The sequence below is a fragment of the Lepidochelys kempii genome, chromosome 12, assembly GCF_965140285.1.
Source record: "Lepidochelys kempii isolate rLepKem1 chromosome 12, rLepKem1.hap1, whole genome shotgun sequence".
Lineage (NCBI taxonomy): Eukaryota > Metazoa > Chordata > Testudines > Cheloniidae > Lepidochelys > Lepidochelys kempii.
The window spans coordinates 10503311-10530725 of NC_136391.1; the positions used below are offsets into that span (position 1 = coordinate 10503311).

Below are 27415 nucleotides of genomic sequence, written 5' to 3' on the forward strand. Positions count from 1 at the left end.
GACTACCAAGGTAGCCCAGGAGGGGTGGTGGAGGAGGGAAGGAAAATGCCACACAGCACTTTAAGCACAGCACTTTAAAAGTTTACAACTTTAAAATTTATTGAATGACAGCCTTCTTTTTTTTGGGCAATCCTCTGTGGTGGAGTGGCTGGTTGGCCGGTGGCCCCCCCACCGCGTTCTTGGGCGTCTGGGTGTGGAGGCTATGGAACTTGAGGAGGACGGCGATTGGTTACACAGGGGCTGTAGTGGCAGTCTGTGCTCTAGCTGCCTTTGCTGCAGCTCAACCATACACTGGAGCATACTGGTTTGATCCTCCAGCAGACTCAGCATTGACTTCTGCCTCCTCTCATCACGCTGCCGCCATATTTGAGCTTCAGCCCTGTCTTCAGCCAGCCACTTACTCTCTTCAGCCCGCCACTTACTCTCTTCAGCCTGCCACCTCTCCTCCCGGTCATTTTGTGCTTTCCTGCACTCTGACATTATTTGCCTCCACGCATTCGTCTGTGCTCTGTCAGTGTGGGAGGACAGCATGAGCTCAGAGAACATTTCATCACGAGTGTGTTTTTTTTTCTTTCTAATCTTCACTAGCCTCTGGGAAGGAGAAGATCCTGTGATCATTGAAACACATGCAGCTGGTGGGAAAAAAAAAGGGACAGCGGTATTTAAAAAGACACATTTTATAAAACAGTGGCTACAGTCTTTCAGGGTAAACCTTGCTGTTAACATTACATACATAGCACATGTGCTTTCGTTACAAGGTCGCATTTTGCTTCCCCCCACCGCGTGGCTACCCCCCTCAACCCTCCCCCCTCCCCGTGGCTAACAGCAGGGAACATTTCTGTTCAGCCGCAGGCAAACAGCTCAGCAGGAATGAGCTCCTCTGAGTGTCCCCTTAAGAAAAGCACCCTATTTCAACCAGGTGACCATGAATGATATCTCACTCTCCTGAGGATAGCACAGAGAGACAAAGAACGGATGTTGTTTGAACGCCAGCAAACATACACTGCAATGCTTTGTTGTACAATGATTCCCGAGTACGTGTTACTGGCCTGGAGTGGTAAAGTGTCCTACCATGAAGGACGCAATAAGGCTGCCCTCCCCAGAAACCTTTTGCAAAGGCTTTGGGAGTACATCCACGAGAGCCGCGAATGCCAGGGCAAATTAATCCTTTCACATGCTTGCTTTTAAACCATGTATAGTATTTTAAAAAGGTACACTCACCGGAGGTCCCTTCTCCACCTGCCGGGTCCAGGAGGCAGCCTTGGGTGGGTTCGGCGGGTACTGGCTCCAGGTCCAGGTCCAGGGTGAGAAACAGTTCCTGGCTGTCGGGAAAACCGGTTTCTCCGCTTGCTTGCTGTGAGCTATCTACAACCTCATCATCATCATCTTCTTCATCTCCAAAACCTGCTTCTGTGTTGCCTCCATCTCCATTGAAGGAGTCAAACAACACGGCTAGGGTAGTGATGGCTGAACCCCCTAAAATGGCATGCAGCTCATCATAGAAGCGGCATGTTTGGGGCTCTGACCCGGAGCAGCCGTTCACCCCTCTGGTTTTCTGGTAGGCTTGCCTCAGCTCTTTAAGTTTCACGCGGCACTGCTTTGGATCCCTGTTATGGCCTCTGTCCTTCATGCCCTGGGAGATTTTGACAAAGGTTTTGGCATTTCGAAAACTGGAACGGAGTTCTGATAGCACGGATTCCTCTCCCAATACAGCGATCAGATCCCGTACCTCCCGTTCAGTCCATGCTGGAGCTCTTTTGCGATTCTGGGACTCCATCATGGTCACCTCTGCTGCTGAGCTCTGCATGGTCACCTGCAGCTTGCCACGCTGGACAAACAGGAAATGAGATTCAAAAGTTCGCGGTTCTTTTCCTGTCTACCTGGCCAGTGCATCTGAGTTGAGAGTGCTGTCCAGAGTGGTCACAATGGAGCACTCTGGGATAGCTCCCGGAGGCCAATACCGTCGAATTGTGTCCACAGTACCCCAAATTCGACCTGGCAAGGCCGATTTAAGCGCTAATCCACTTGTCAGGGGTGGAGTACGGAAATCGATTTTAAGAACCCTTTAAGTCGAAATAAAGGGCTTCATTGTGTGGACGGGTGCAGGTTTACATCGATTTAACGCTGCTAAATTCAACCTAAAGTCATAGTGTAGACCAGGGCTCAGTCTTTTCAGGAAGGGAATAGCAAAAAGAGAGAGGGAAAACAAGTTATAAACAGCTGAGAAGTCAGCTAGTCAGTGTGGAGGAATATACTCCAGGCTTCCTGGGAATAGCCATTTAAAATCATCAAACAACTCAGTGAGGTGAACTGTTGTGGCGGAGCCATCTAATTGCTTACATTGGCACCCAATATCATGTGAACGTGACAAAACCTTTTTATGACAGTGTCACAAGATCCTTTCACTGCTAGGGGCACCTCCTCCTGGCTGCTCTGGGGATTAGCTCCTTCCAGGAACTGCACTCTCCTCTGGCAGTCTCTCCATCCTGGGTCCTCTCTCTCTCTCTGAGGCCCCCTTTTCTCCAGGAACTGCAGCTTCCTCTTCACAACGTGGCCCTCCTGCCAGCTCACTATGGTCCTCCCATTCCAGGGTATTGAAGTCTTCCAAGGCAAACTGTCCCAGGCAGTCTACTCTCTGTTTCATGTCTCTTGCCCTGAGGCTGGTAGGGGAACCTGGGCCCACCCCCTACTCTGGGTTCCCTATCCCCTGTGGCTGATAGGGGAACCTGGGCCCGCCCCCTACTCTGGGTTCCCTATCCCATACCTTGATGCTTTTCCCCAGAGCCTTTCCTACCTTCCTGGCTTTCCCCCTCTCTGGGTTTACCAGCCCAAACTCCTTCCTCCCAGGGAGCAACTGTAGGCTACCTATCTCTGTCGCCCCAAACACACTTCCCTTCCCCCAGGGAGCAACTGCAGACTACTTCTCTGCAGCACCCCTGCTGCCAATTTCCTGTCTTTGTACATCCAGCCCAGTTATTCCTCCTCAGCTGGGCACCCTCACACAAGGGAACTCCTTTCTCATCATCTGCCTCCTGGCTGATGTGCATAACATACGACTTTGCATCCTTCAGTTTTCCTTATGGAAGCAAACCTCTTATAGAACAAGGCAGAGAACACACTAGGTGCAACCAGGCAAGGCATCAAGTATACTTTCAAGATAAAATATTTACATATACTTCAAAAAAGCCATTGTTATCGTAGACCCAACAAGCCTAGTATACATGGGACCAAGTTACACTCTGTCAAAACACGTTAGAGCTGGGGTCTGAAACTCACGGCCCATGGGCCATCTGCGGCCCACGAACCGCCCCAATGCAGCCCGTGGGGCTCCAGCAGTTTTGGGACCAGGTCTCTTCCTTCACTCCACCTGCCTCCCCTGGGCGCTTCCCCTCCCTGGCAATTTAAAATGGCCCAGGGCCCCGGCAGCACAGCGGAGCTGAGTGGCGTCTGCCTGCCTGCTGGCCCCTCCCTGCAGCCAATGGGAAGCTGGAGGGGCGGTGCCTGGGATCAGCAGCGCACGGAGGCCCCCTGGTCCGCCCCGCCTTGGAGCCCCAGGTAAGTGCCGCCCCCGCTGACCCCCTCCCAGAGCCTGCATCCCATCCCCTCCCCACACACGCCCTCCTGCCCCCAAACTCCCTCCCAGAGCCTGCGCCCCCTTCCCACCCACACACCCCAGCCCCCAAACTCCCTCCCAGAGCCTGCACCCCAGTATCTAAGGTTCAATTCCTGTAAATGTTTTACACAAATGCTTAGTTTTATGCATGTGAGTAGTCAGGGAGAACCTGTGTGAGTAAAGGTAAGCATATATGTAAGCATTAGCAGGATTGGGAGTGTTAGACTGTAATCTCTTTGAGGCAGAGTCCTTCTCTGCTGGATTGTCTCTAAAGATTTAGCACACTGGATTACTATTATTTAATAATGTGTATAGCGCTACAGAGCTATTAGTTACATTCTCCTTCAATTAAGTCTTATTACTTTGCCCTTCCATTCCTTTATTTATTTTTTCCACAGTGATATAGGTGCTCAGGTAGCCTCAGTATTATTTCATCTTTCCTCTTTATCCTGGGAAGTAGCTCCTTGCCTGGAAATGCACTCATTTTGCTTAGCATGTGGTTAGGTGGACGGGGCCAACTTAAACAGGTCTCCTAGAATGTGAAGGTCAATCTATCATAAATTAAACTAGTTGACAGGCCTGCAAGGGAAATAGCTAATGAACTATCTGTGTTCTATTAAAGTTAGTGTAACTAGCCAGGTACATTTACTATCTAGTTAAGTTTGGTATGTGTTATTATTAAGAAAAGATTCCTGCCAGTCCAAGCCTTTTGTTTTGTGAGATCCCAAAATGGCAAAAAATGGTGGGGGAGAGATCAGGTTCAGATGATTTACCTCTAACTCTTGTCCCAACATGAGAATGGGGTTGGGAAGGGTTTCTAATGATGAATTCGCAAAAAGAAAAGGAGTGCTAGTGGCATCTTAGAGACTAACCAATTTATTTGAGCATGAGCTTTCTTGAGCTACAGCTCACTTCATCGGATGCATTAACATGACTGCTACTCTGAAAATAGTGATAAATTGTTTCCTACCTTTTGGTCACACACCCAAAAATAGTCAGATCACAGTTTGCAGAGATATGCGGAGCCATACAGCCATTTGCTTTGCTGAGATTTCAGGTAGGCCTTACCTAATGGACAAAAATAAGAGATTAAATGAAATGGTGGCTAGTTATTTACATGAATAAAAACCTATTCACTCTTAGAAACCTGAGGCCTGAAGTGTTCTAAGGAGCACTCATTTTCAACATTTCCTCTGTCTTTTCTCCATAGGGCTTATGATTGCAAAGATTAACATTCTAGAGCACAGCAGCTTGCTTAGCTGGTGCCTAGAGCCGGTCCTGAGCACAGGCAGGTTAATTATGAACTAATTCAATTCTGTTGCACTCAGAGGATAGGAATATCTACACTGTAATCAGAGGTGGGACTGCAGCACATGTTGACACACCGGAGCTAGCTTTGATTTAACTAACTCAAATAACAACAGCAATGAAGCAACCACAGTACGGGTGGCAACATGGGCTAGTCACTAAATTACATACCCAGGGTCCCAGGTGAGAAAGGAAAACATTGCACTCTGCATTTAGTTGGAGTGTGCTAGTTCAGAATTGGGAGTTTCATTGCTCAATTGGTAGCAACCATCTTTTCCTTTATACCTACTATAATTTTTGGTTGGTTCTATGACTCAGTCTAATCTAAACCAAGTGAAATCTTGTTCTCTCCAATAGAAGAAGATTCTCCCTCCTCTCTCAACAGAAGGTGAGATCTCCCACCATGACAAGTGTGGCCTCCTCCTCGGGTTCACCCACTTCACACTTCTGCTAGCTCTGCTTGGACAAGTTAGTTTTTGCTTGCCCTTGGCTTCTGATACAATGCCCTTATGCTGATTCCCAGCCAAAGGCATGGTTCAAGACCTAATAGCAGGGAAGATGGACTAATGGATGGGCAAGGGTTTCCAGCAGCAGGGAGGAAGGGCAGTTTGGGATTCTATAGTGCACAAGGTCCAAAGTTGTGCACTTCCTTTAGCCTTAGCATTTTCCATTTAGTCCATAGAATTTAGCCAAGATTAATTTACTCAGAGTTAATATAGCATTAAGGTAAAGAAGTTAAGTGTTCAGCAGTCTGGAAACTCCAGAAAAAAACAGAATGTTAGGCCTCATGCAAAGGTCAATTCATTGTAATAGTTACTTCTAACAATTTATCTTTTGTCAACTCTGCATAGGTAGAAATATTTTCCCTTGTTCTTCAAGGAATAACAGAGTGTGCAGTCTAAATGTGTATTACTCTCAAACTGGAATCTGATTTATATTAGCTTATAACACTCTATTCCACCTTGCATTTTGCTGTGATGCTGGGAGTTCCTTTCCCAGACCTGAAAAAGAGCTCTGTGGGTATGTCTACACAGCAATGTAAGCCTATGGTTAGTGGAACTCAAGTCAGCTGACCTCTGTCAGGGAACCCTTGAGAATCTACACTGCATTCTAACCATAGCTTGAGGATTTTCTGACCTGGGCTTGAACCTTGGGCTGTGGTATCCACACTGCAGTGCGTAGACGCAAGTCAAAGTAACCCTATCCTGGGGAGTGCCTAAAGCTACTGCCCTCTAGTGTCGACACTCTAGCCCTATGAATGTATTGCACGTAGGAAAACTCTCCTGCCCACCCTGTTTCCTGATTGTCATGATGCTATTGATAGGACTTGGGTGCCCATACTGAGCAGTGAGTAAATAAGCAACATAATTATCTCCTTTGGTGGCTTTCTCAGTAGAATGACTGTAGTTAGAGAAGGCTATGTATGAACTGTCATCTAATCTGAGAACTAGGCTCTCCACCTCTAGGCTGAGTCACACTGGCAAAAAAATGCATACAAATGCATATATTTGAAAATGTAGAAAACATCAAAAATATTTAAATAAATGGTATTCTATTATTTAAACAATAAATAACATGTTCTATTATTTAAACAATAATAGAATAGCATTTACAGTAACTCCTCACTTAACATCATCCTGGTTAATGTTGTTTCGTTGTTATGTTGCTGATCTATTACAGAACATGCTTGTTTAAAGTTGCGCGATGCTCCCTTATAACGTTGTTTGGCAGCCGCCTGCTTTGTCCACTGGTTGCAGGAAGAGCAGCCTGTTGCAGCTAGCTGGTGGGGGCTTTGAACCAGGGTGGACCGGCAGCCCCCTTTCAGTTCTCCTAAGTTCCCTGTGCACCCGCCCAGCAGGCTATCACTTGCCTGGCAGTTCAGCTGTCCCTCCCCCCACTGCCGTGTGCTACTCCTGCCCCCTGCCTTGGAGCTGCTCCCGGGAGCCTTCTGCTTGCTGTGCAGAGGGTGGGGGAAGAGGGGTGTTAATGTCAGGGTGTCCCCCTCCCCTGCTCTTGTACCCCATCTCCACAGAGCGGGGGGGGGGGGGAGGGAAATGACACGACAGGGCTCAGAACGGAGGGAACTTGCTGGCAGCAGCTGCTACCCAAGATCCATAAACCTGGAAATCCTGGACACCCCATCATCTCAGGCATTGGCACCCTGACAGCTGGATTGTCTGGCTATGTAGACTCCCTCCTCAGGCCCTATGCTACCAGCACTCCCAGTATCTTTGAGACAGCACTGACTTCCTGAGGAAACTACAATCCATCGGTGATCTTCCTGAAAACACCATCCTAGCCACTATGGATGTAGAAGCCCTCTACACCAACATTCCACACAAAGATGGACTACAAGCCATCAGGAACAGTATCCCCGATAATGTCACGGCAAACCTGGTGGCTGAACTTTGTGACTTTGTCCTCACCCATAACTATTTCACATTTGGGGACAATGTATACCTTCAAATCAGCGGCACTGCTATGGGTACCCACATGGCCCCACAGTATGCCAACATTTTTATGGCTGACTTAGAACAACGGTTCCTCAGCTCTCGTCCCCTAATGCCCCTACTCTACTTGCGCTACATTGATGACATCTTCATCATCTGGACCCATGGAAAAGAAGCCCTTGAGGAATTCCACCATGATTTCAACAATTTCCTTCCCACAATCAACCTCAGCCTGGACCAGTCCACACAAGAGATCCACTTCCTGGACACTACGGTGCTAATAAGCGATGGTCACATAAACACCCTATACCAGAAACCTACTGACCGCTATGCAGTTCATGCCTCCAGCTTTCATCCAGACCACACCACACGATCCATTGTCTACAGCCAAGCGCTACAATACAACCTCATTTGCTCCAACCCCTCAGAGACAAATACCTACAAGATCTCTATCAAGCATTCTTACAACTACAATACCCACCTGCCGAAGTGAAGAAACAGATTGACAGAGCCAGAAGAGTACCCAGAAGTTACCTACTACAGGACAGGCCCAACAAAAAAAATAACAGAACGCCACTAGCCATCACCTTCAGCCCCCAACTAAAACCTCTCCAACGCATCATCAAAGATCTACAACCTACCCTGAAGGACGAGCCATCACTCTCACAGATCTTGGGAGACAGGCCAGTCCTTGCTTACAGACAGCCCCCCAACCTGAAGCAAATACTCACCAGCAACCACACAACAGAACCACTAACCCAGGAACCTATCCTTGCAACAAAGCCCGTTGCCAACTCTGTCCACATATCTATTCAGGGGACACCATCATAGGGCCTAATCACATCAGCCACACTATCAGAGGCTCGTTCACCTGCACATCTACCAATGTGATATATGTCATGATGTGCTAGCAATGCCCCTCTGCCATGTACCTTGGCCAAACCGGACAGTCTCTATGTAAAAGACTAAATGGACACAAATCAGACGTCAAGAATTATAAAATTCAAAAACCAGTCGGAGAACACTTCAATCTCTTTAGTCACTCGATTACAGACCTAAAAGTGGCAATTCTTCAACAAAAAAGCTTCAAAAACGGACTCCAACGAGAGACTGCTGAATTGGAATTAATTTGCAAACTGGACACTGTTAACTTAGGCTTGAATAAAGACTGGGAGTGGATGGGTCATTACACAAAGTAAAACTATTTCCCCATGTTTACTTTCCCTCCCTACTGTTCCTCACACGTTCTTGTCAACTGCTGGAAATGGCCCACCTTGATTATCACTACAAAAGATTTTTTTTCTCTCCTGCTGATAATAGCTCACCTTACCCGATCACTCTCGTTACAGTGTGTATGGTAACACCCATTGTTTCATGTTCTCTGTGTATATAAAATCTCCCCACTGTATTTTCCACTGCATGCATCCGATGAAGTGAGCTGTAGCTCACGAAAGCTTATGCTCAAATAAATTGGTTAGTCTCTAAGGTGCCACAAGTACTCCTTTTTCTTATTGTAATTCAGTGGGAGGAATAGTCTTGGCTACCCTCCTTCATGTCTTAAAATGGAATCTCTCTGGTAATTATAGCTAATTCTTTGTCTGGTTTTAAGACAAAAGAAAATGAATTTTCAGTCCTGGTAAAAGGTAGTTGATTGGCAGTCTAGGAGGTCAAAGTCCATTAATCAAAAGTGGGCACCAGAAATGTAAACTCTCATTCTCGCTCAGCCCATTACCTACAATTATCACCTGGAAGGGAGAAAGGGAGGGAAGCTTAATCTCCCCATATACTTTTCTGACATTACACCTCACCTACCTTCTCTCTCTAATACTTTGGGACCAACACGGCTACAACAGTTCTTAGAATGTGACAGTGTCAACTATTTGCACCAACTAGTACCAATTATGCTAGCTGTGGAGGTGATGACTCACAGGAATTGATCTTAATTTGTGACTTTTGAGTAGCTTGGCCACATGAGATGAAATCTTTTGGTCTGTCTTGTCTTTGGCTGAGTTTGCTAGATCTCATAGGCACGGCAACAACAACAACTGTGGAGCTGTAAACACACTGGCAAAGTAAACAAAACAGAAGATCATCACCAGTGTAGGACTGTCTGACTTGAATCTGTCAAAGTCAGATTCAGGACTCACATAATTTGTCAGACCACTCTGTTGATTAGCAAAGCGCTTTGCTAATACACCCAGATGTGAGCCCCTCTCTGAGGCTCAAGATAACTTATTTATACAGCTAAGCCAAAGCCAATTTAACATAAGAGACAAAAGAAAGCAGAAACTGACAAATATTCATACATATCTTATTTGCATACTAACGTTTACCAATCTCCTAGCTCAGTAGAAGCTCTAAGTTAATTAGTTTGAGGACCCATTGTCTCACACTCCTTAATGTTTCTCTTCCTGACAACTATATTTCAAACCCTTCAAGTAGCATTTCTTTAATGAATTATAATTTCAATATAATTCATTCTACTTTCACAAATCCAAAGAGGGGAAGAGAGGTTCCCCACTGTTCCAAAAGCACTTCAGTAACAGCTAAACACTAAAAGGAGGACCATGAGAGTCTCAGCTTTTAAGAGCACAGGTCTGGATCATACAAAGTAAGCCAGTGGCATCTGAACTTTGCAGGATTCTGACCACGAATGCTGTTATACTGGATCTGATGGCCTATCTAGACTATTTTCCTGATTCCAGTGGCCATTAAGTTTCAAGAGAAGGTCAAGGTTCCCCAAATTATGCTATATTATGATATGGAGACAAAAACATCTTCCTGAACGCCTCAGGCAATCATATTACATCCAGAGGCATGAGGTTTGGTTTCCCTTGTCACACTGACTGAACTGTGATAGGTTTCAGAGTAACAGCCATGTTAGTCTGTATTCGCAAAAAGAAAAGGAGTACTTGTGGCACCTTAGAGACTAACCAATTTATTTGAGCATAAGCTTTCTGATGAAGTGAGCTGTAGCTCACGAAAGCTTATGCTCAAATAAATTGGTTAGTCTCTAAGGTGCCACAAGTACTCCTTTTCTCTTTGAACTGTGATATAAACTCACTAATGCTGGCTCCATATTTCAATTATATTTTCTGGATCAAGTAAATTTAAGGGTAAATGTCTCCAGTTTTGCCATTATATGTAATCACATCTGATGGAATCAAATTGTCAGTATTCAAAAAGCTCTTTTATGTAGTATTCAGTAATGACCATTAGGAACTGGAAAAAAGATTAGTAGCAACCTACAACAGAAGTAACAGCTTTTTCCCTGGACTAAAATATACTTAGGAGTATATGCACAGAGCTTTGTTTTTGAAAGTTTAATTTTATGGCACTTCACAGTAAACAACCATATGGCTTTTAAAGGCTTTTCATATGTGTGAGGATCTTGCATAGCTTGAAGTAGTTTTTAAATTAGTCCACTGTGGTTTGCTCAGTGGGACACACTGTATGCACCAAGCAACCAAAAGCCAAGTGTGGGACAAAGGAGCAAAGGGGAGACCATACATAATGGAGTGCTGGGAGCTCCGGAAATCACATTAAGAAAGCTAGCAAAGTCATCTGTAATTATCACTTTAGGGCTGACTGCCTTTTAACATTAGCAAAGAACAGAAGTTGGAACAAAAATGTCTGCTTGGAGACAGAAATTTGGAACCATTTCACATGACTGTGATACCTACTGCAGGGGGACATGACATACGTGGGCCTGCAACAAATCCTCATCTGGTTTTAAAAAACTGAATTTACTTAATCTTCCAGACTGTCAAAATGCTGTTACACATTTGAGTTTTAAAGGGGGTACTGCTGGGTTAAACACTACAAGTCAAATCCTTGCACAGGCAAGACTCCTTGAAGTCAAGAGGAGCTTTGTCTGAGTAAGGACCAAGTAAAAAGTCTTCAGGATTGAATCCTATATTTGTGAAAACCCACACATTCCCTTATGTTACAATTAACACCCAGGTTATTAAAACTTAGAATTCAAACTCTGGACTTTAGACTATTTATGCACTTTCCTCACTTTTTGCATATCACTTAGCTTTGAGGATGAGTATAGACTCGTCAGTTTCACTTTTGTTTATATTCAGTTTGTAGTTAGTTTCTTTAGGATTGTAGGCTTGACCTGACATAAATAATTAAACATGGGGGATGCCTCATTTCTTGGAAGACAGGAGAAGGGAGGTAAATTGGTTAGCAGGCTGAAAAGGGACTATTTGTGCTAAGATAAGTAAATGGGTAAGTAAGCTAGGAGACAGAATGTAATGTTCTCTCAAACTAAAAGGGGGAACACTGAGGGAACTCTTTACTACAAACAAGATAATGGACAAGATAAGTCAGGAATGTAAAGATGAGGTAAAGAGTAGGTCCAGTGTCAACAGTGTGTGAACAAGGATTAGTCCCTACCATGTAACCAAGCCAATCCAAAAATGTGTAATGAACCATATATAGTCAAGGCTAAGATTTTGTCATGCATATTTTTAGTAAAAGGCAGGGACAGGTTATGGGCAAGAATGAAAAATTCACAGAAGCCTGTGACCTGTCCCTGACTTTTACTAAAAATATCCATGATAAAATGGGAAGGGACTGGGCAGCTGCAGGGTGGCTGGGAACTCCGGGTCCCCCATCACACAGTAGAGCTCAGAGCTCCAGGGTCCCCCTACTCACCGCAGTGTAGGGGAGCTGCAGGGTCCCCCTGCCCTTCCGCGCTAGAGGGGAGCCGCTGGCGTCTGCCTGCCCTGCCACAGTGGCTGGAAGCTGCAGGCTATCCCTGCTGTCCATGGGGGCTGGGAGCTTGAGGGCCCGCTGCCTTAGGCAGCAGAGGTACCTCACAGCTCCCTGCAACTGCAGGAGGCAGCAGGACCTTGCAGCTCCCAGCTGCCAGGGCTGAAGTCACTGTGGTCTTTGGAAGTGACGGATTCCGTGACTTCCACAAGCTCCGTGACAAAATCATAGCTTTATGTATAGTAAATGCAATGAGATGTGTAAACGTATATACAAAGAGTGGGTATCTGTGTAACTTTGGATCTGTGATGTTCCCTGTATCCATCCCCCTGCATTTAAGTCTAATCAACTCAGCATAGCATTGCTGTACGCCAAATAAAAATACCTGGGTAATGAAGTCTAGAGTCAAACTGAGTTCTTGGGAAAATGTCTGAGAAAGAATCCCAATAATTTCATGTTCAGGTTATCATGTAGTAGCACTATGCTACAAATTTTGATTTGCAAACAGTGTCAGAACTTTAGGGAAAGGCCTGTTGGGCTTACGTTTTGTAAAAGTTTATTTTTAAAGACAGCCTAAATTTGGACCTTGTAGAAATGAGGGTTTTTAAATGTTTAGAAATTAAAGCTCTCCTCAGTACCACTAAACCAAAAAGAATCCCTACTGTAGTGCAGTCCCATGCTACAAAGGGGCTTAGAGAAAAATGAAAATGGACTCCTTTATAACAAGGAAGGGTTTCAGATGTGTAACCCATTTGCCTAATAGGGAAATATTTCTTGAAGAGATATATGGGTGAGGAAGGGTAGGAATGAGTTGGGTCTGGTTCATTGTTGCTAGGCAGATGCACAATTAGCACTGGATGCTCAGAAGTTTCAGGAATTGGTTGTGGTTGTTTTGGATATGCTTAATAGGTTTCTTGTTGTTGGACTCAGGTTCTATGAGGCCAGTAGTCAGGGCAGCTGCTTTGCAAAAGACCATGTGTACTGTGTGGGTTTGGAGACGCTGAGCCCCAGGAGCAGAAAGCAGGCGGTTTCCCCTACATCTGAAGCATTTTGCAGCAGATCAGTGATATTGTTAACAATTCAACAGGGAAACCATACCAGTGTTAAGTTTAGAAACAGAAAACTGGGTGGGGAAAACTAATTTCTTTTATTTTAATTGTATACTGGGAATATTGCTTGATTTTAGCCAAACAGTATTAGTTAAATTGTCTCAACCAATATGATTTATCAATTCTTCTCTTATTTAAATGTCATGATGGGGAAAGAGTCATTTATATTCCACTATAGTCAGTTTTGTATTTTTCTTGTAACAGAGTTTTTTATTTATCTATATACTTATAGATTGGAAGGGGAAATATCTGCTGGCTGAGCAGTGGTTGGTGGGACTGCAGATGACCTAGCCAAGTTCTGAAACGTCCGCTTCAGATACACGATTCACTCCTCAATGACCCAAAGAATACCAATACCAAGATTTAACAAAAGAAATCCTTTTGTTTTAACTGTGGGCAAATAGGACATTTTTCAAAACAATTGTGAGAATTCTCCTGACTCCAGTCTAGTACATCAGCCTGTGAGTCAGACAAGGATAAGTAAACACTATCTGCACAAATCCCTGCTCTTTTATAAGTTCTGGTGAAACAGAGGCTTCAACTGCTATATGATTTTCCAGGAAGTTATACTTGTGTTCTCTCTTTACACTGGAGTAGGCTAGATCCTCAGTGGGTTTAAATCAGCTTAGTTATGTCAATTTACACGAGCCAAGGATGTGGTTTAATAGTGTTCATTAAATGTAGTTAATTTTAGGTGTCTCCATAATAAAGACAACCAATCTTAAAACATTCAAAATTACAAGTGATCAATGTGCACAAATAAGTCTCAAAGGCAGATTAAAGAAACCATAAACATTCCACTGAATTCCAATAAAGAACCTAATAGTAGACTATAAAAGAAAAAAGAGGCCTTGGACATTGCCCAGAAGGATGCTGAAGAAGGACTTAAAAGGAATAGATTACACTGGCAGATTGGTTGCTTTCCTTCTGTTACCTTTTTGGCTGAAGAAGTTAGCCAAAATTCAGGCTAGCATGTTGTTTGAGTTAGGAGAAACTGATATTGGAGTCAGGTATGTCTTTGATGTAATACTATTTGCAAAGAATGTACATACTCCTGTTTCCATTAACACAACAGGAGTAAAACAGCAGGTGACATCTTCTTTGCTCAGTGTTCCAAGCCCCTTTCCAGCCAGCACTTAGTTTCAAAGGTCTCTTTAGGCTTTTCTCAGGGCTACGTTCCCAATGGCTGTGTCATTGGATTTCTGCTGCTTCTCTATCAGCTTCTCCTGTGTTCTTCCTATTTTTCCTCAAACACACACACAAACTTCTCCTATAACAATAACCAGTGAAACTTCTCCACCAAATGGCTCTGTTTCTGACCAGTCTTCCATGTGCTTTTGTTTTGGACAGTGCTCCTAGTATTTCAGCTACTTTGTTCCATAAATTGGCTTAAGGGCATCTTACTTTTATCCCAAACATAGGTTGGTTGTTACAACCACCAATTTCAACAACGTTTACCAAACCCATAACACTCAAGGGTCTTCTTGGTATCATTTGGAAATTGTGTTCAGCCTTTGAAAGATGTCACTCCCCAGCTCAGCTCTACAGCATGGACAGAGTTGAAGGAGTAGAAACTGGACTCATGCACGATAGTTGTGTGTATCAACAAACCAGTAATTATTGATTAGTGTTGATGTCACCGAGGGCCATCGCTTCTCCCTGGCTCCAAAGCATACACTGCCATGCCCAGTCTCAGTCAAGGAGGTTTATTTTTCATAACTGAGGTTAAGAAATGAACAGAACACTGTGTCTTAACCCAGTTCTTGGTCCCAGGTTCAGGGTCACGTCTTCTAGGGGTCTCTGGTGGCATTCTAGTTCCTGGCAGCCTTCCAGCTTCACTCAGCTCTACTCCCCACCTGGAGCAGCAGCCACAGGGCTGTTTCCCTGGCCTCTTGTTCTAGGGAAGGGATCTCAAACTGAGGGCCACATGAGGACTAGCACATTGGCCCAAGGGCCGCATCACTGAAACCTTTCCATACAACAATACAAAAGTATAGTCAAAAACGAAAAAAATGAAGAGTAATATAATATCCTATTAAAAGTCAATGTATTAACATTTTTAAAACTGTAATGCGAAGAGGGGTTTTAATAAAATATAAACACTCAGTAATGCACCTCACTCCAATGACAAAACACGCATTTACTTTTAAAATTACTTCAGTTAAAGCCACCCGTTTCCCCCCAGCCCCGCTCCCACTCCACCCCTTCCATGAGGCCCCACCACTGCCCCACCTCTTCCCACCCCTCCCCTGCCCCCATTCCAACCCCTTCCCCAAATCCCTGCCTCGGCCCCATCTCTTCTCTGCCTCCTCCCCTGAGCGTGCTGCATCCCTGCTCCTCCCCTGTCCCTCCTGGAAAGTCCTAAGCACTGCCAAGCAGCTGTTTGGCGGCGAGAAGCGCTGGGAGGTAGGTGGAGGAGCAGGGATGCAGTGCATTCGGGGAGGGGCAGGGGGTGAGAGGAGTTTGGCTGCTGGTGGAGTCAGTGCCTATGGTGGGCCGCAGGAAATACTCCACATGTTTGAGACCCCTGCTCTAGGGACTGCCACAGAAGTTAGGTCCACTCCAGTACAGCTTCCTCTGCCAGTGCTGGGTTCAGCCTGTCTCAGTTCTTCCTTCCTTCAGATGCCCACTAACAGACCTTTGTAGGCCCAGGTCTATCCTGGCCCTCTTTAATTAGCTGAATTTCCAGGGGAGCCTGGCTCTGTCTGTCCACAGAGACCAGCTACCCTTTGACTGTGGACAAAAATGGGTAAAAGGATAATGTCAGGCAATAATAAGTAAAATGTTACTTGAAAGATAACAGAGGCAGATGCGTGGGAAATGAGGAAGGACGATGGGATCGGAGAGTTTATTTCACAGCCTCTATGAACTTTTGCAGACTAGTGAATGAGACCAAGATTTTCAGTATAAGGGCCTAAAGTTAGCCTCCAAAGCATCCGAACAAAGGAAGCTGCTGGCTGCTCAGTACTTTGGAATAATCAGACAATTTAAATAAGTGCTTAAATATAGAATTAGAAGCCCAAATGTAGACATTTATATTTTTAAATCTTCAACTGCATTTTTTTTATCTCCCCCCTCAACATTGCATACATTTTGTCTGTTGTAAGGTGCTTGCACTCATGCTTACCTGAAGTGGGCATACACATGGTCTTGTTAAGATTCTGTTGCAACACTCTGTCACACCTAATATTCCAACCACCTACTTTCTTGAAAAAAAAAAAGAAAAAAAAAGGTCTCTGTTGTTGGCACAAAAGTTGCTTTGTTTTGTGTAGAATATTGTTTCACAAATGAAGCACTGGGGAACAGGGGTGAACAGTAAGAATAATGATCTTTACATCCATCTATAGCAAAGCAGAGCAAGTAACAGGCCCTTCAATTGCCTAACAAGAATGATTCTTAGTTTCTAAATCAGGGTATGAAACATAAATACTTATGGACAGGATAGCAACTGCAGTACCAGTGATGTGCTGCCCATGTATTAGGAAAGAGAACCTCAAAATTTTCCCAATAATCCAATGTTAAATCCTTGTTCCAGAAAAGCATGTGAAGCACTAAGGGAGAATATACTAATTTATTTTCCTTTTTTTAAAAAGCCATTCATAACTTTAACCCAAAATAGTGACAAAAGCACTTAAAACTTGTAAAATCATTAGCTTGAAATATTTCCATTGCTCTCCTGAAAGTTACTCAGACTGTAAGGACAGTAGTGCACTGAATTCAGGTTGTACTGTTTTAGGTGATGAGGTTGGCATGAACATCTTATGAGGAAGGAGTCCCATTAGAAATTGGAAAATCTACCAATTGGTCAAATCTGGTCCATTCCATAGGTAATACATTCTCTCTTCCAAAGCATATTTATGAGCCCCAAGGACAAATCTCTGGCAAGAATACTATAGGAGTGTCCAGTGAACATCAGCAGAAGCTGGAAAGTGACCCCAACACCCAACTTTGATAGCAGAATTTCAGCAGTGGGCCAGATAAGTACTCACCAATGTGTCACTATAAGCAGCTCCTCTATGACATTTGCACTGGGTATTGGGTCATCTAGTTCCATGTCACTGTCAATCCTATTGGCCTACCGCAGGCCCATTTCCACTGGACTATCACTATACAGGGGATGCAGAAGCAATGGCACCCTGCCTTCTTGGATGTTAAATGGTATGGAAGGGCTTATGCTGGCCCTTCATATCAGGACAAATTTCACCAGTTTAATAATTGGCTAATGTGTTTGGATTTCTCTTACTTGCAGATATTCCCCTGGTTTTGTCAGATTTTGATCTTTTGTTTAGTTTCATGAGTCTTGTATGTTGGTTTTCCTTCAAGTTTTATTTTCATTTGTTTAGTGATTTTCATGTTTAGATTTTTTTTTTGAGTTTGCTCAATTGATTTCTGTGTTGATGTGTTTAATTGGAAATCTTTGGCTCTGTAACAGGGTGACTTGCCCCTGGGCTGGAGAGCCTGGGGTTGAGCTAGCCCTAGTTACAAGATGAGCTCCATCTGAGAGGAATCAGGTGATTCAAATATAAAAGGCATCCAGAGGTTGTAGGGAGGGTTTGTTTGGATGGATGGATGGAAGTAGCAGCTCTGGCTGCTAGAGGTAGGTGGTCTGATAGTAAGGTGGGGAAGCCCAATAGGAGACTATGTGGAACTAGAGCTGGTGAAAGACTGTATTTGTTTTGGGATGTTTGAGTTCTGTTTTTGACAAACTCTGTTGCCAGCCTGATGGACAGTGAATCAAAGGACTTAGGGCTCAGAATGTGAGTGGAAAATGTGAGTTTTTAAGGGGACTCTGATAAAGGGGAAATGGAGATTAGTAGCAGCTGCAGAACTAAAGGCTCATAAAAATGGTAAAACTCAGATACATCAGAAAGTTTCACAAAGCCCTGTTTGGCATTATCTTCACTGCAGGGTGGGGGAGGAGACAAAGGTGTGCTCTTACCTGGTGTTAACCAATATGTGGTAAAGGCTGTGTGAAGAAAATTCTAGGTTTCTCCGTAGTCTTTAATTTGACTTGCTAAGTCAAGCAAAAACTACAAACTGCCTTATTTTTTGCTATAATTGTCATGTATGAGCTAACTCGCATTATGACAACACCTTTTTTTCCCAAGAGAAGATGTACATTTTAAAATACGCCTATATCCAATCAATATTCTTTATATTCCTAGCTGCTATTTTGTTAGCAGGTTATATTTTAGCTTGCTTATGGCACTATTATTTTGTCTTTGCAAAACTATACATTCTTAATAGAACATACATCCTGAACAGATGTAATTTTCAATGCTAAGTCCTGGAAATATTAACTCATAGACTTCAAGGTCAGAAGAGACCATTGTGATAATCTAGTCTGACCCCCTGTATAATGCAGGCTATAGAACTTCCCTATAATAATTCCTAGAGCATATCTTTTAGAAAAACATCCAGTCTTGATTTTAAAATTCATAATGGCATAGATTCTACATCACTATCATGACCCTTGGTAAATATTCCAATGGCTAAAAATGATAGGCTCAGTGAAACTATTCAAGTCTGTACACTTACTTATATGTCAATGTTTGTAAGATCAGGGCCAGGTAGCCTTCTCTAGTATCCGGAGTAAGGACTAGAGGCTTCAAAGAAGGGTACCCGGAGTAAGGACTAGAGGCTGACTCTGCCTATGAGTGACACTGGAGAAGTGATTTACTGTGCCTATGCCCATATCCATCTTACAGATGGGTATAACACATCTACCTCACATGACTGTTGTGAAATCGGTTAATTTTGGTGTCTAATCCTATGAACATAAGAACAGCCATACTGGATCAGACTAATGGTCCATCTAGCCCAGTATCCTGTCTTCCAACAGTGGTCAATGCCAGGTACTTCAGAGCAAATGAACAGAACAGGTAATCATCAAGTGATCCATCCCGTCACCCGTTCCCAGCTTCTGGCAAACAGAGGTTAGGGACACTTCAGAGCATGGTTTTACATCCAGGCTAATAGCCATTGATGGACCTATCCTCTATGAACGTATGTAGTTCTTTTTTGATCCCTGTTAGTCTTGGCCTTCACAACATCCTCTGGCAAAGAGTTCCACAGGTTGACTGTGTGTTGTGAAGGAATACTGCCTTTTGTTTGTTTTAAACCTGCTGCCTATTAATTTCATTTGGTGACCCTTGGCTCTTCTATTATGAGGAGTAAATAACACTTTTTCCACACCACTCATGATTTTATAGACCTCTATTATATCCCCCCTAGTCATCTCTTTTCCAAGCTGAAAAATCCTAGTCTTATTCATCTCTCCTCATACGGAAGCTGTTCCATACCCTAATCACTTTTGTTGCCCTTTTCTATACCTTTTCCAATTCCAATATATCTTTTTTGAGATAGGGTGACCAGATCAGCATGCAGTATTTAAGATGTGAGCATACCATGGATTTGCATAATGGCATTATGATATTTACTGTCTTATTATCTATCTCTTTCCTAACGATTCCCAACATTGCTAGCTTTTTTGACTGCTACTGCATACTGAGCAGATGTTTTCAGAGAACTATCTAGAGGTCTTTCTTCAGTCGTAACAGCTAATATAGACTACATCATTTGTATGTGTAGTTAAGAATGTTTTCCAATGTGAAGTACTTTGCATTTATCAACATTGAATTTCATCTGCCATTTTGCCCCTTTGTAACTCTTTGCAGTCTGCTTTGGACTTAACTATCTTGAGTAGTTTTGTATCAGCAAATTTTGCCACCTCACTGTTTACCCCTTTTTGCAGCTCATTTATGAATATGTTGAATAGTACTGGTCCCAGTACAGACCCCTGGGAGATACCAGTATTTACCTCCACTCTGAAAACTGACCATTTATTTCTACCATTTGTTTCCTATCTTTTAACCAGTTACCGATTCATGAAAAGACTTCCCCTCTTGTCCTATGACAGCTTACTTTGCCTAAGAGCCTTTGGTGAGGGATCTGGTCAAAGGCTTTCTGAAAATTTAAGTACACTATATCCACTGGATTATCCTTGTCCACATGCTTGTTGACCCCCTCAAAGAATTCTAGTAGATTGGTGAGACATGATTTCCCTTTACAAAAATCACGTTGACTCTTCCCCCAAAAATCATGTTCATTGATGTGTCTGATAATTCTGTTCTTTATTATAGTTTCAACCAATTTGCCTGGTACTGACATTAGGCTTACTGGTCTGTGATTGTTGATCACTGCTGGAGCCTTTTTTAAAAAAAAATTGGTGTCAAATTCGCTATCCTCTAGTCATCTGGTACAGAAGCTGATTGAAGTGATAGGTTACATCCCACAGCTGGTAGTTCTGCTATTTCATATTTGAGTTTCTTCCAAACTCTTGGGTGAATACCATCTGGTCTTGGTGACTTCTTACTCTTTAATTTATCAATTTGTTCTAATGACACCTCAGTTTCTCAGATTTGTCACCTGAAAAGAATGGCTCAGATTTGGGAATCTCCCTCATATCAGACATGAAGACCGATGCAAAGAATTCATTTAGTTTCTCTGCAATGGCCTTATCTTCCTTGAGTGCTCCTTTAGCATCCCGATTTCCTGTGGCCCCACTGGTTGTTTAGCAGGCTTCCTGCTTTCAATGTACTTAAGCACTATGCTTTGTAATAAGTGTTTTTAAATTATGAGTACCTCTGTGGGACTGCTCTTGGCTCACATTACTGAGCAATAATTGTAGCTTCTTATCCCAAGCCCTCCATATGACAAGTGTTTAGGGTTTATCAACTCCTTCTTTAGGTCCTGAAAGTATCTTGTTGGTATATTCTCTAAGGCAGGGGTGGGCAAACTTTTTGGCCTGAGGGCCACATCTGAGTGGGGAAATTGCATGCATGACCATGAATGTAGGGGTTGGGGTGTAGGGGGGGTGCGGTGTGCAGGAAGGGGCTCAGGGCAAGGGGTTGGGGCAGAGGAGGGGTACAGGTTTATGAGGGGGCTCAGGGAAGGGGGTTGGGGTGCAGGAGGGGGCTCAAGGCAGTGATGCAGGGAGGGGTGCAAGGTGCAGCAGGGGGCTCAGGACAGGGAGTTGAGGTGGGGGTACAGGAGAGGTTCGGGCTCCGGCCTGGCGCTGCTTACCTGGAGCAGTTCCAGGGTAGCAGCAGCATGCGCCAGGGCAGGCTTGGGGGACAGAAGGCTCAGTGCACTGCCCTTGCCTGTGGGTACCTCCTCAAAGCTCCCATTGGCCGGGCACTGAGCCCTCTGCCTCCCCTCCCCCAGGGGCCGTAGGGACATGGTACCGGACGCTTCTGGGACTGGCGGCGCCACAAGAGTGACAATCCCGTGGGACGGATCCAAAGCCCTGAGGGGCCGGATCCAGCCCGCAGGCTGTAGTTTGCCCACCCCTGCTCCAAGGAATCTCTTCTGAGGTCATAAAATGAAATTTCATCCTCTATCTCCAGCATGAGCAGAACAATCTGTCTATCCTTTTAGCTCTAATGGTGCAATGCTCTAATTATCTGAAATTTCATGAGCCCAGAATGCTGAGGACTGAATATTGTCTCTGATGAATGCAGTTTATTACACAGCTATCCAGGCACTCTAGCAAGAATTTATATCTACCCCCAGCTCTCCTTCCTACATACAATCACCTTCTGTTAGTAACTAAGGGTACAGCAATGAAACATCTGTGTACAGGAGAGAGTGTTCTAGCATGACAGGAAGCAGCAAGTTAATCAGTAGTGACTAAAAGTTGTTACCATAAGAAACAATGGTAAGGCATGTGGGCAGGGAGAGAAGCCTGAATTACCACTGTCTGTGGTGCATCATTTCAGAGGGCTCAACATGTCTGGAAAATGAGAAGTCGGGAGGGTTTAAACATTAGGAGGAACTGTCTGAATTCCACCTAATGTTTCTACACTGGTATTGAGGCAGTATGTCTTGTCAAGTTGGTTCCTATGTAACAGCAGCAGGACAGGCACACCAATTGTTTACGGTCAATAAACACCCCATGACCCATGTAAGAAAGGGACCATGGACTGGCAGAGGGATGGATTAGATGATTTTAAAAGTCAGACAGAGCACGACTACCCTAGCTCCTGAGGTCCTCAGCTACTTTCTCAAGCAAGGTCAGATAGAGGCTCACCTTCCTTCTACCTAGCTAGTAACAGCACAAGGGCTAGTAATGGGAAACCCTAAGAGCAAGGGGGTAGTCTGAAGTTCTATGGAACAGACATTCTACAATCAGTGACTTATTTAGGGGAAGAACATGTAAGGAACCTGCATAACACCCCACCCCAAATTACCAGTTTGTAAACCTTCATCCACCTGCCACTCTTCTCTTCCCTCTGCCATCCACAGCAAAAGAGGGCAATCTCATTTACTAAACCTTGTGCCAGGCCATTTACCTTAATCGGCAGTTCCGCAGACCTTGGTGTGCCTGGCTTCCCTGGACTTCTCCTAAAAAACAGTCAAAGAAACCAGTGGCTAGACTCCAGGGCCAAATGTATCCTGTTTTAATTGCGGTGGGGTAAAAACAGGATGAATTTGCCCCTCTGGAAGTAAACCTCTGTCGTCCATGGTACGCTCTTGCACAGAAGTATAATATACCTCACATATGCACTAGCAGATTGTTTTACTGCTGTGTGTGCAGTGTTTGCACAGGCTGCTGTTTTGATGCCACAAACACTAGGAATCTCCTTTACCTACCCCTGGAGGAGGTGGGATAGTTTTACCAAATACAGGTTTCAGAGTAACAGCCGTGTTAGTCTGTATTTGCAAAAAGAAAAGGAGGACTTGTGGCACCTTCGAGACTAACCAATTTATTTGAGCATGAGCTTGAGCATGAGCTTTCAGTGAGCTGTAGCTCACGAAAGCTCATGCTCAAATAAATTGGTTAGTCTCGAAGGTGCCACAAGTCCTCCTTTTCTTTTTACCAAATACAAACACCTGTCCAGGATGATCTAGAGCAGTTGTTTTCAACCTCTCCAAACTACAGTACCCTTTTCAGAGCAAGACCGCTCAAGGCAGTGCTACTACCAGCTGCAGTGCAGAGGTAAGAGGGGCATGGTTTGGTATAGCCATGGTTTTGTGCTGCTGTTGGTGGTGGTGCTGCATTCAAAGGTGGGTGGCTGGAGAGTGGTGGCTGGAGAGTAGTGGCTGCTGGCAGAGACGTTCATGTTAGCGCACAAGGACCATTTTTTTAAAAAAAAAAAAAAATCCCCATTTCCTCCTGTGTTTCTTGAATTTTTCTCCTGCTCCTGCTATTATGGCAGTAGGGCTGGTGGGACCCAGGAGATCCCAGTCCTGATGTAGGGCTCTAGCCTGTTGTAAACTTAAGCAAATATCTCGAGGACCTGATGTACCCCCTGGATGACCTCTGCACATCCCCAGGGGGATGCGTACCACTGGGCGGAAACCATCCTCTAGAGCAGCGCTTCTCAAGCGATCTGAGGTGGGGGACCAGCAATTTTTTTTTCCAATGTGCACACAGACCAGCAGCCGCTGGCTCGCGGCCTGGTGCCGGTCCGCGGACCACCACGTTGAGTAGCACTGCTCTAGATAACACTTAGTCCTGTCTCAATGTAGGGGAAAGGCCTAAATACTCCATGGTGCTCCCTTCCTCCTTTGGTGACCAGACAGCAAATCTGAAAAATTGGGATGGGGGGGAGTAAATAGGAGCCTATATAAGGACCCAAAAATCAAGACTGTCCCTATAAAATCAGGACAGCTGGTCACCCTACTTTCCTCCAGTCCTAGGGTTCCCCAGCGCGGTGGACGCTCTCTGGAGCCCTCAGGAGATTGCTTACACGCCCAGGGGCGGAAAAATCATCTACCCACCCTTCCCTACCTTTGCTGGGGGGAGGATTTACCGCGCCTGGCGGGGAAGTCCCCGTCCCCAGAGCAGGCGAGTGCTGCTCCCCACAAAGGGGCAGGCTGCCCTTGGGTAAAGGCCAGAGCTGCTGCGGGGCGGGGTCGCAAATCGCCCGCGGGGAGCAGCGTAGGACACACCCGAGAAGGGTGGCGGGGGGGCTCGCCCGCCATGGCTGAGGTGAGGGCCCCGGCGCAGAGGGCGGGAGGCGGTGCCTGAGCCACCCCCACTATCCAGGGCAGGGCTGGCCGGGTATCACGTGCCGCTCTGCAGAGGCCGGGCGGGCTGCGAGCATCCCGCGGGCTGCGGCGAGCGGGCCGGTCACGGCGGGGAGCCGGAGAGGTAACGGGGGCTGCGGGAGCCGGGGCGCGGGTAAAACTCACCGCAGGGAAGGGGCCGGGGGCTGGAGACGGGCGGAGGGACCCAGCCCAAGCGAGCCGCCTGGCGCTGTGGCCGGGCCCCCGGGGGGCTGCGGGGGTCCGGCTGGGCCGGTTCCCCTGGGTCGGTTCAGGTGCCGCGGCCGTCTCCTCCCAGCGCCCCCTGTGAAAGGAGGCGTGCGGGCCCCCAGTGCCGGTATCGGGCCGCGCATCGCCCGCAGCCGCGAGGAGCCCGCCTCCCGTCCCACCCTCCCCTCTGGTAGCGGCGGAGCCAGGCGCTGAGGACGGAGGGGAAAATCCGGCTGCCAGCCCTGAGCTTCAGCGACCAGCCCCTCACCCCCGCCTCATGTACCCACCTTTTCCCCGCTGTGAGCTGGGCTGGGTCGCTGACGCCTTGTCTGGGTGCAGGTTTTGAGGCTCTGTGGCTGGACAAGCGATTCCTTCAGAGCGTAAACAACCAGGCGTCCTTGTGGCACCTTAGAGACCAACACATTTATTTGGGCATAAGCTTTTGTGGGCTAAAACCCACTTCATCAGATGCATGGAGTGGAAAATACAGTTGGTGGGTATAAATACACAGCACATGAAAAGATGGGAGTTGCCTTACCGTGGGGGGGGGGGGGGCGGTCAGTGCTAAGGAGCCAATTCAGTTAAGGTGGAAGTGGCCTAGTCTCAACAGTTGACGAGAAGGGGTGAATACCAAGGGAGGGAAAAATCACTTTTGTAGTGCTAATGAGGCCAATGCAGTCAAGGTGGCCCATTTCAAACAGATGACAATAGGTAAATAGGAGCCTGGAACACATGAGTTATGAGGAGAGGCTGAGGGAGCTGGGATTGTTTAGCCTGCAGAAGAGAAGAATGAGGCGGGATTTGATAGCTGCTTTCAACTACCTGAGAGGGGGTTCCAAAGAGGATGGCTCTAGACTGTTCTCAATGGTAGCAGATGACAGAATGAGGAGTAATGGTCTCAAGTTGCAGTGGGGGAGGTTTAGATTGGATATTAGGAAAAACTTTTTCACTAAGAGGGTGGTGAAACACTGGAATGCGTTACCTAGGGAGGTGGTAGAATCTCCTTCCTTAGAGGTTTTTAAGGTCAGGCTTGACAAAGCCCTGGCTGGGATGATTTAACTGGGAATTGGTCCTGCTTTGAGCAGGGGGTTGGACTAGATGACCTTCTGGGGTCCCTTCCAACCCTGATATTCTATGATTCTATGACAAGAAGGTGTGAGTATCAGCAGAGGGAAATTAGTTTTTGTGGTGACCCATCCACTTCCAGTCTTCATTCAGGCCTAATTTGATGGTGTCCAGTTTGCAAATTAATTCCAGTTCTGCAGTTTCTCATGGGAGTCTGTTTTTTCAATTTTTTTGTTGAAAAATTGCCACTTTTAAGTCGGTTATTGAGTGTCCAGGGAGATTGAAGTGTTCTCCTACTGGTTTTTGAATGTTATAATTCTTGATGTCTGGTCTGTGTCCATTTATTCTTTTGCGTAGAGACTGCCTGGTTTGGCCAAAGTATACGAAAGCTTACGAAATTTGTTAGTCTCTAAGGTGCCACAAGGATACAGACTAACACAGCTACCACTCTGAAACCATTCCGAGCTTAGCATCCTACAGGCACCTCAAGATGACTCCTCTGAGATCCACCTGTTGGAGCTTTTATTTAATTAATTTATTTATTAATTATTTATTATTTCTGAGACCTTGTCAGTGTCTGCTTGGGCTCTCAGCCATATGTATCTATAGCAGGTTCAAAGCATGGTGTGAGAGGCCTGTGGCAGTTTTGGGGATCTGTAGTAGGAATGAAAACTTCATGTTATATCACTGTAAGTATTTACATTTACACAAATGAGTAAGACCCATCCCCTGCTGTAAGGAGCTTACCAGACTCTGAAGTATCTTTGAGTCTGATTTATTTTTTAAACTGAAATAGAAGAACTTTAGGTCTCCTTAAAATGCGGAACACAGAGTTGGTCAATTTAGGGAACCCTCTACTGTACTCAGGGTGTTACAGCACTTAGGCCTTCTCTATACTGCACTTTTGTTGCGACTTTTGTCGCTCAGTGGTGTGAAAAAAAACACACACCTCTGAACAACCGAAGTTTTAACGACAAAAAATGCCGGTGTCAACGCTCTCTTGCTGACGAATCGACCGCCCCTCATTGGGCGGGGTTTATTTTGTTGGGCAATCTCTCTCCCGGTGACAAAGAGTAGCTACGCTGCGCACCTTACAAAAGCATAGCTGTAGCAGCACAGCTGCGCCATTGTAAGGTGTGCAGAGTAAACGTAGCCTCAGTTGGCTTCCCTTCAGAACATCTGAAATCTCTTGCAACTTCTGATTGTTAGTAAGGAGAGATGTGACCAAGATCTTTTCACAGAATTGAGGTGAAGCTCATAGATGTATCCCTGTTGCTGTGGTACAGAAAGGACTCAAATCACAGTGAACGTCCGTAGATACGGTTCTTCCTGTAATGTAGTTACTAGGCATTATAACTTTCTGGTGTGTCACAACCAGTAATAAGTCTAATGTGTGTAGATTCCCTGCCATTTTAGTTCTGAAACTACCATTCTGGCTTTCTTATGCTTATTGAAGTTAAAATTAGTCTTCCTTTTAGCCATGTGGGTTGTTCTGTTTGACTGCATGCATATACAGGTGTGATGAATGCTGTTATCAGAACCTTAATAGAAGGGACAATTGGATTTTTATTAGCTAACTTTTAAAAAATATCCAGTTTGGTAACACACCCTTTAAATAATAACGTGAAATGAATTTCATATCAAAGATAGTTTTAAAAAATTCTGCTTTTAATGGACTTTAGTATTGCCTCAAACCTTTTTACCCTTGCATTATTTTAGAATAGAAGACTAGCATTCCTCCAAAAATTGGTCTTTTTAAAGATGCTTTACACACCTCAATCCCCAATTCCACAGTAATTAAACCAATCTCCCAGAAATTTTATTTGTATGCTCTTATGTCAGGATTTTTTTTTTCTGGTAAATTTGAGGCAAATCAAATGAGAAGT

General features: G+C 45.0%; 2 protein-coding genes across 9 annotated transcripts in view; one reads left to right on the forward strand and one right to left on the reverse strand.

The window, feature by feature from the left end:
- Window positions 1-24946, reverse strand: LOC140896191 (uncharacterized). 5 transcript variants are annotated; one of them, XM_078848090.1, is made up of 6 exons: window positions 24752-24946; window positions 22556-22607; window positions 16330-16408; window positions 4584-4681; window positions 1222-1828; window positions 1-632 (listed from the first exon to the last, which is right to left on the reverse strand). In XM_078848090.1, the coding sequence occupies exons 5-6, from the start codon at window positions 1805-1807 to the stop codon at window positions 91-93; spliced, it is 1128 nt and encodes a 375-aa protein (XP_078704216.1). In that variant the 5' UTR covers window positions 1808-1828; window positions 4584-4681; window positions 16330-16408; window positions 22556-22607; window positions 24752-24946; the 3' UTR covers window positions 1-90. The 5 variants fall into 5 exon arrangements, with proteins under 5 accessions (XP_078704216.1, XP_073163653.1, XP_073163654.1 ...); XM_073307552.2 differs by lacking the exon at window positions 24752-24946 and adding an exon at window positions 24402-24585; XM_073307553.2 differs by lacking the exon at window positions 24752-24946 and adding an exon at window positions 23998-24242.
- The window catches only part of SLC7A6 (solute carrier family 7 member 6), a 56471-nt gene continuing 53326 nt past the window's right edge, over window positions 24271-27415 (forward strand). Inside the window, exon 1 of one of the 4 annotated variants that reach the window (XM_073307545.2) lies at window positions 24271-24360. The gene's annotated coding sequence lies outside the window, so the exon portion shown is untranslated. Of the gene's footprint in view, window positions 24361-26198; window positions 26219-27415 lie in introns of those variants that run through there. The other 3 variants (XM_073307547.2, XM_078848089.1, XM_073307549.2) reach the window with 3 other exon arrangements.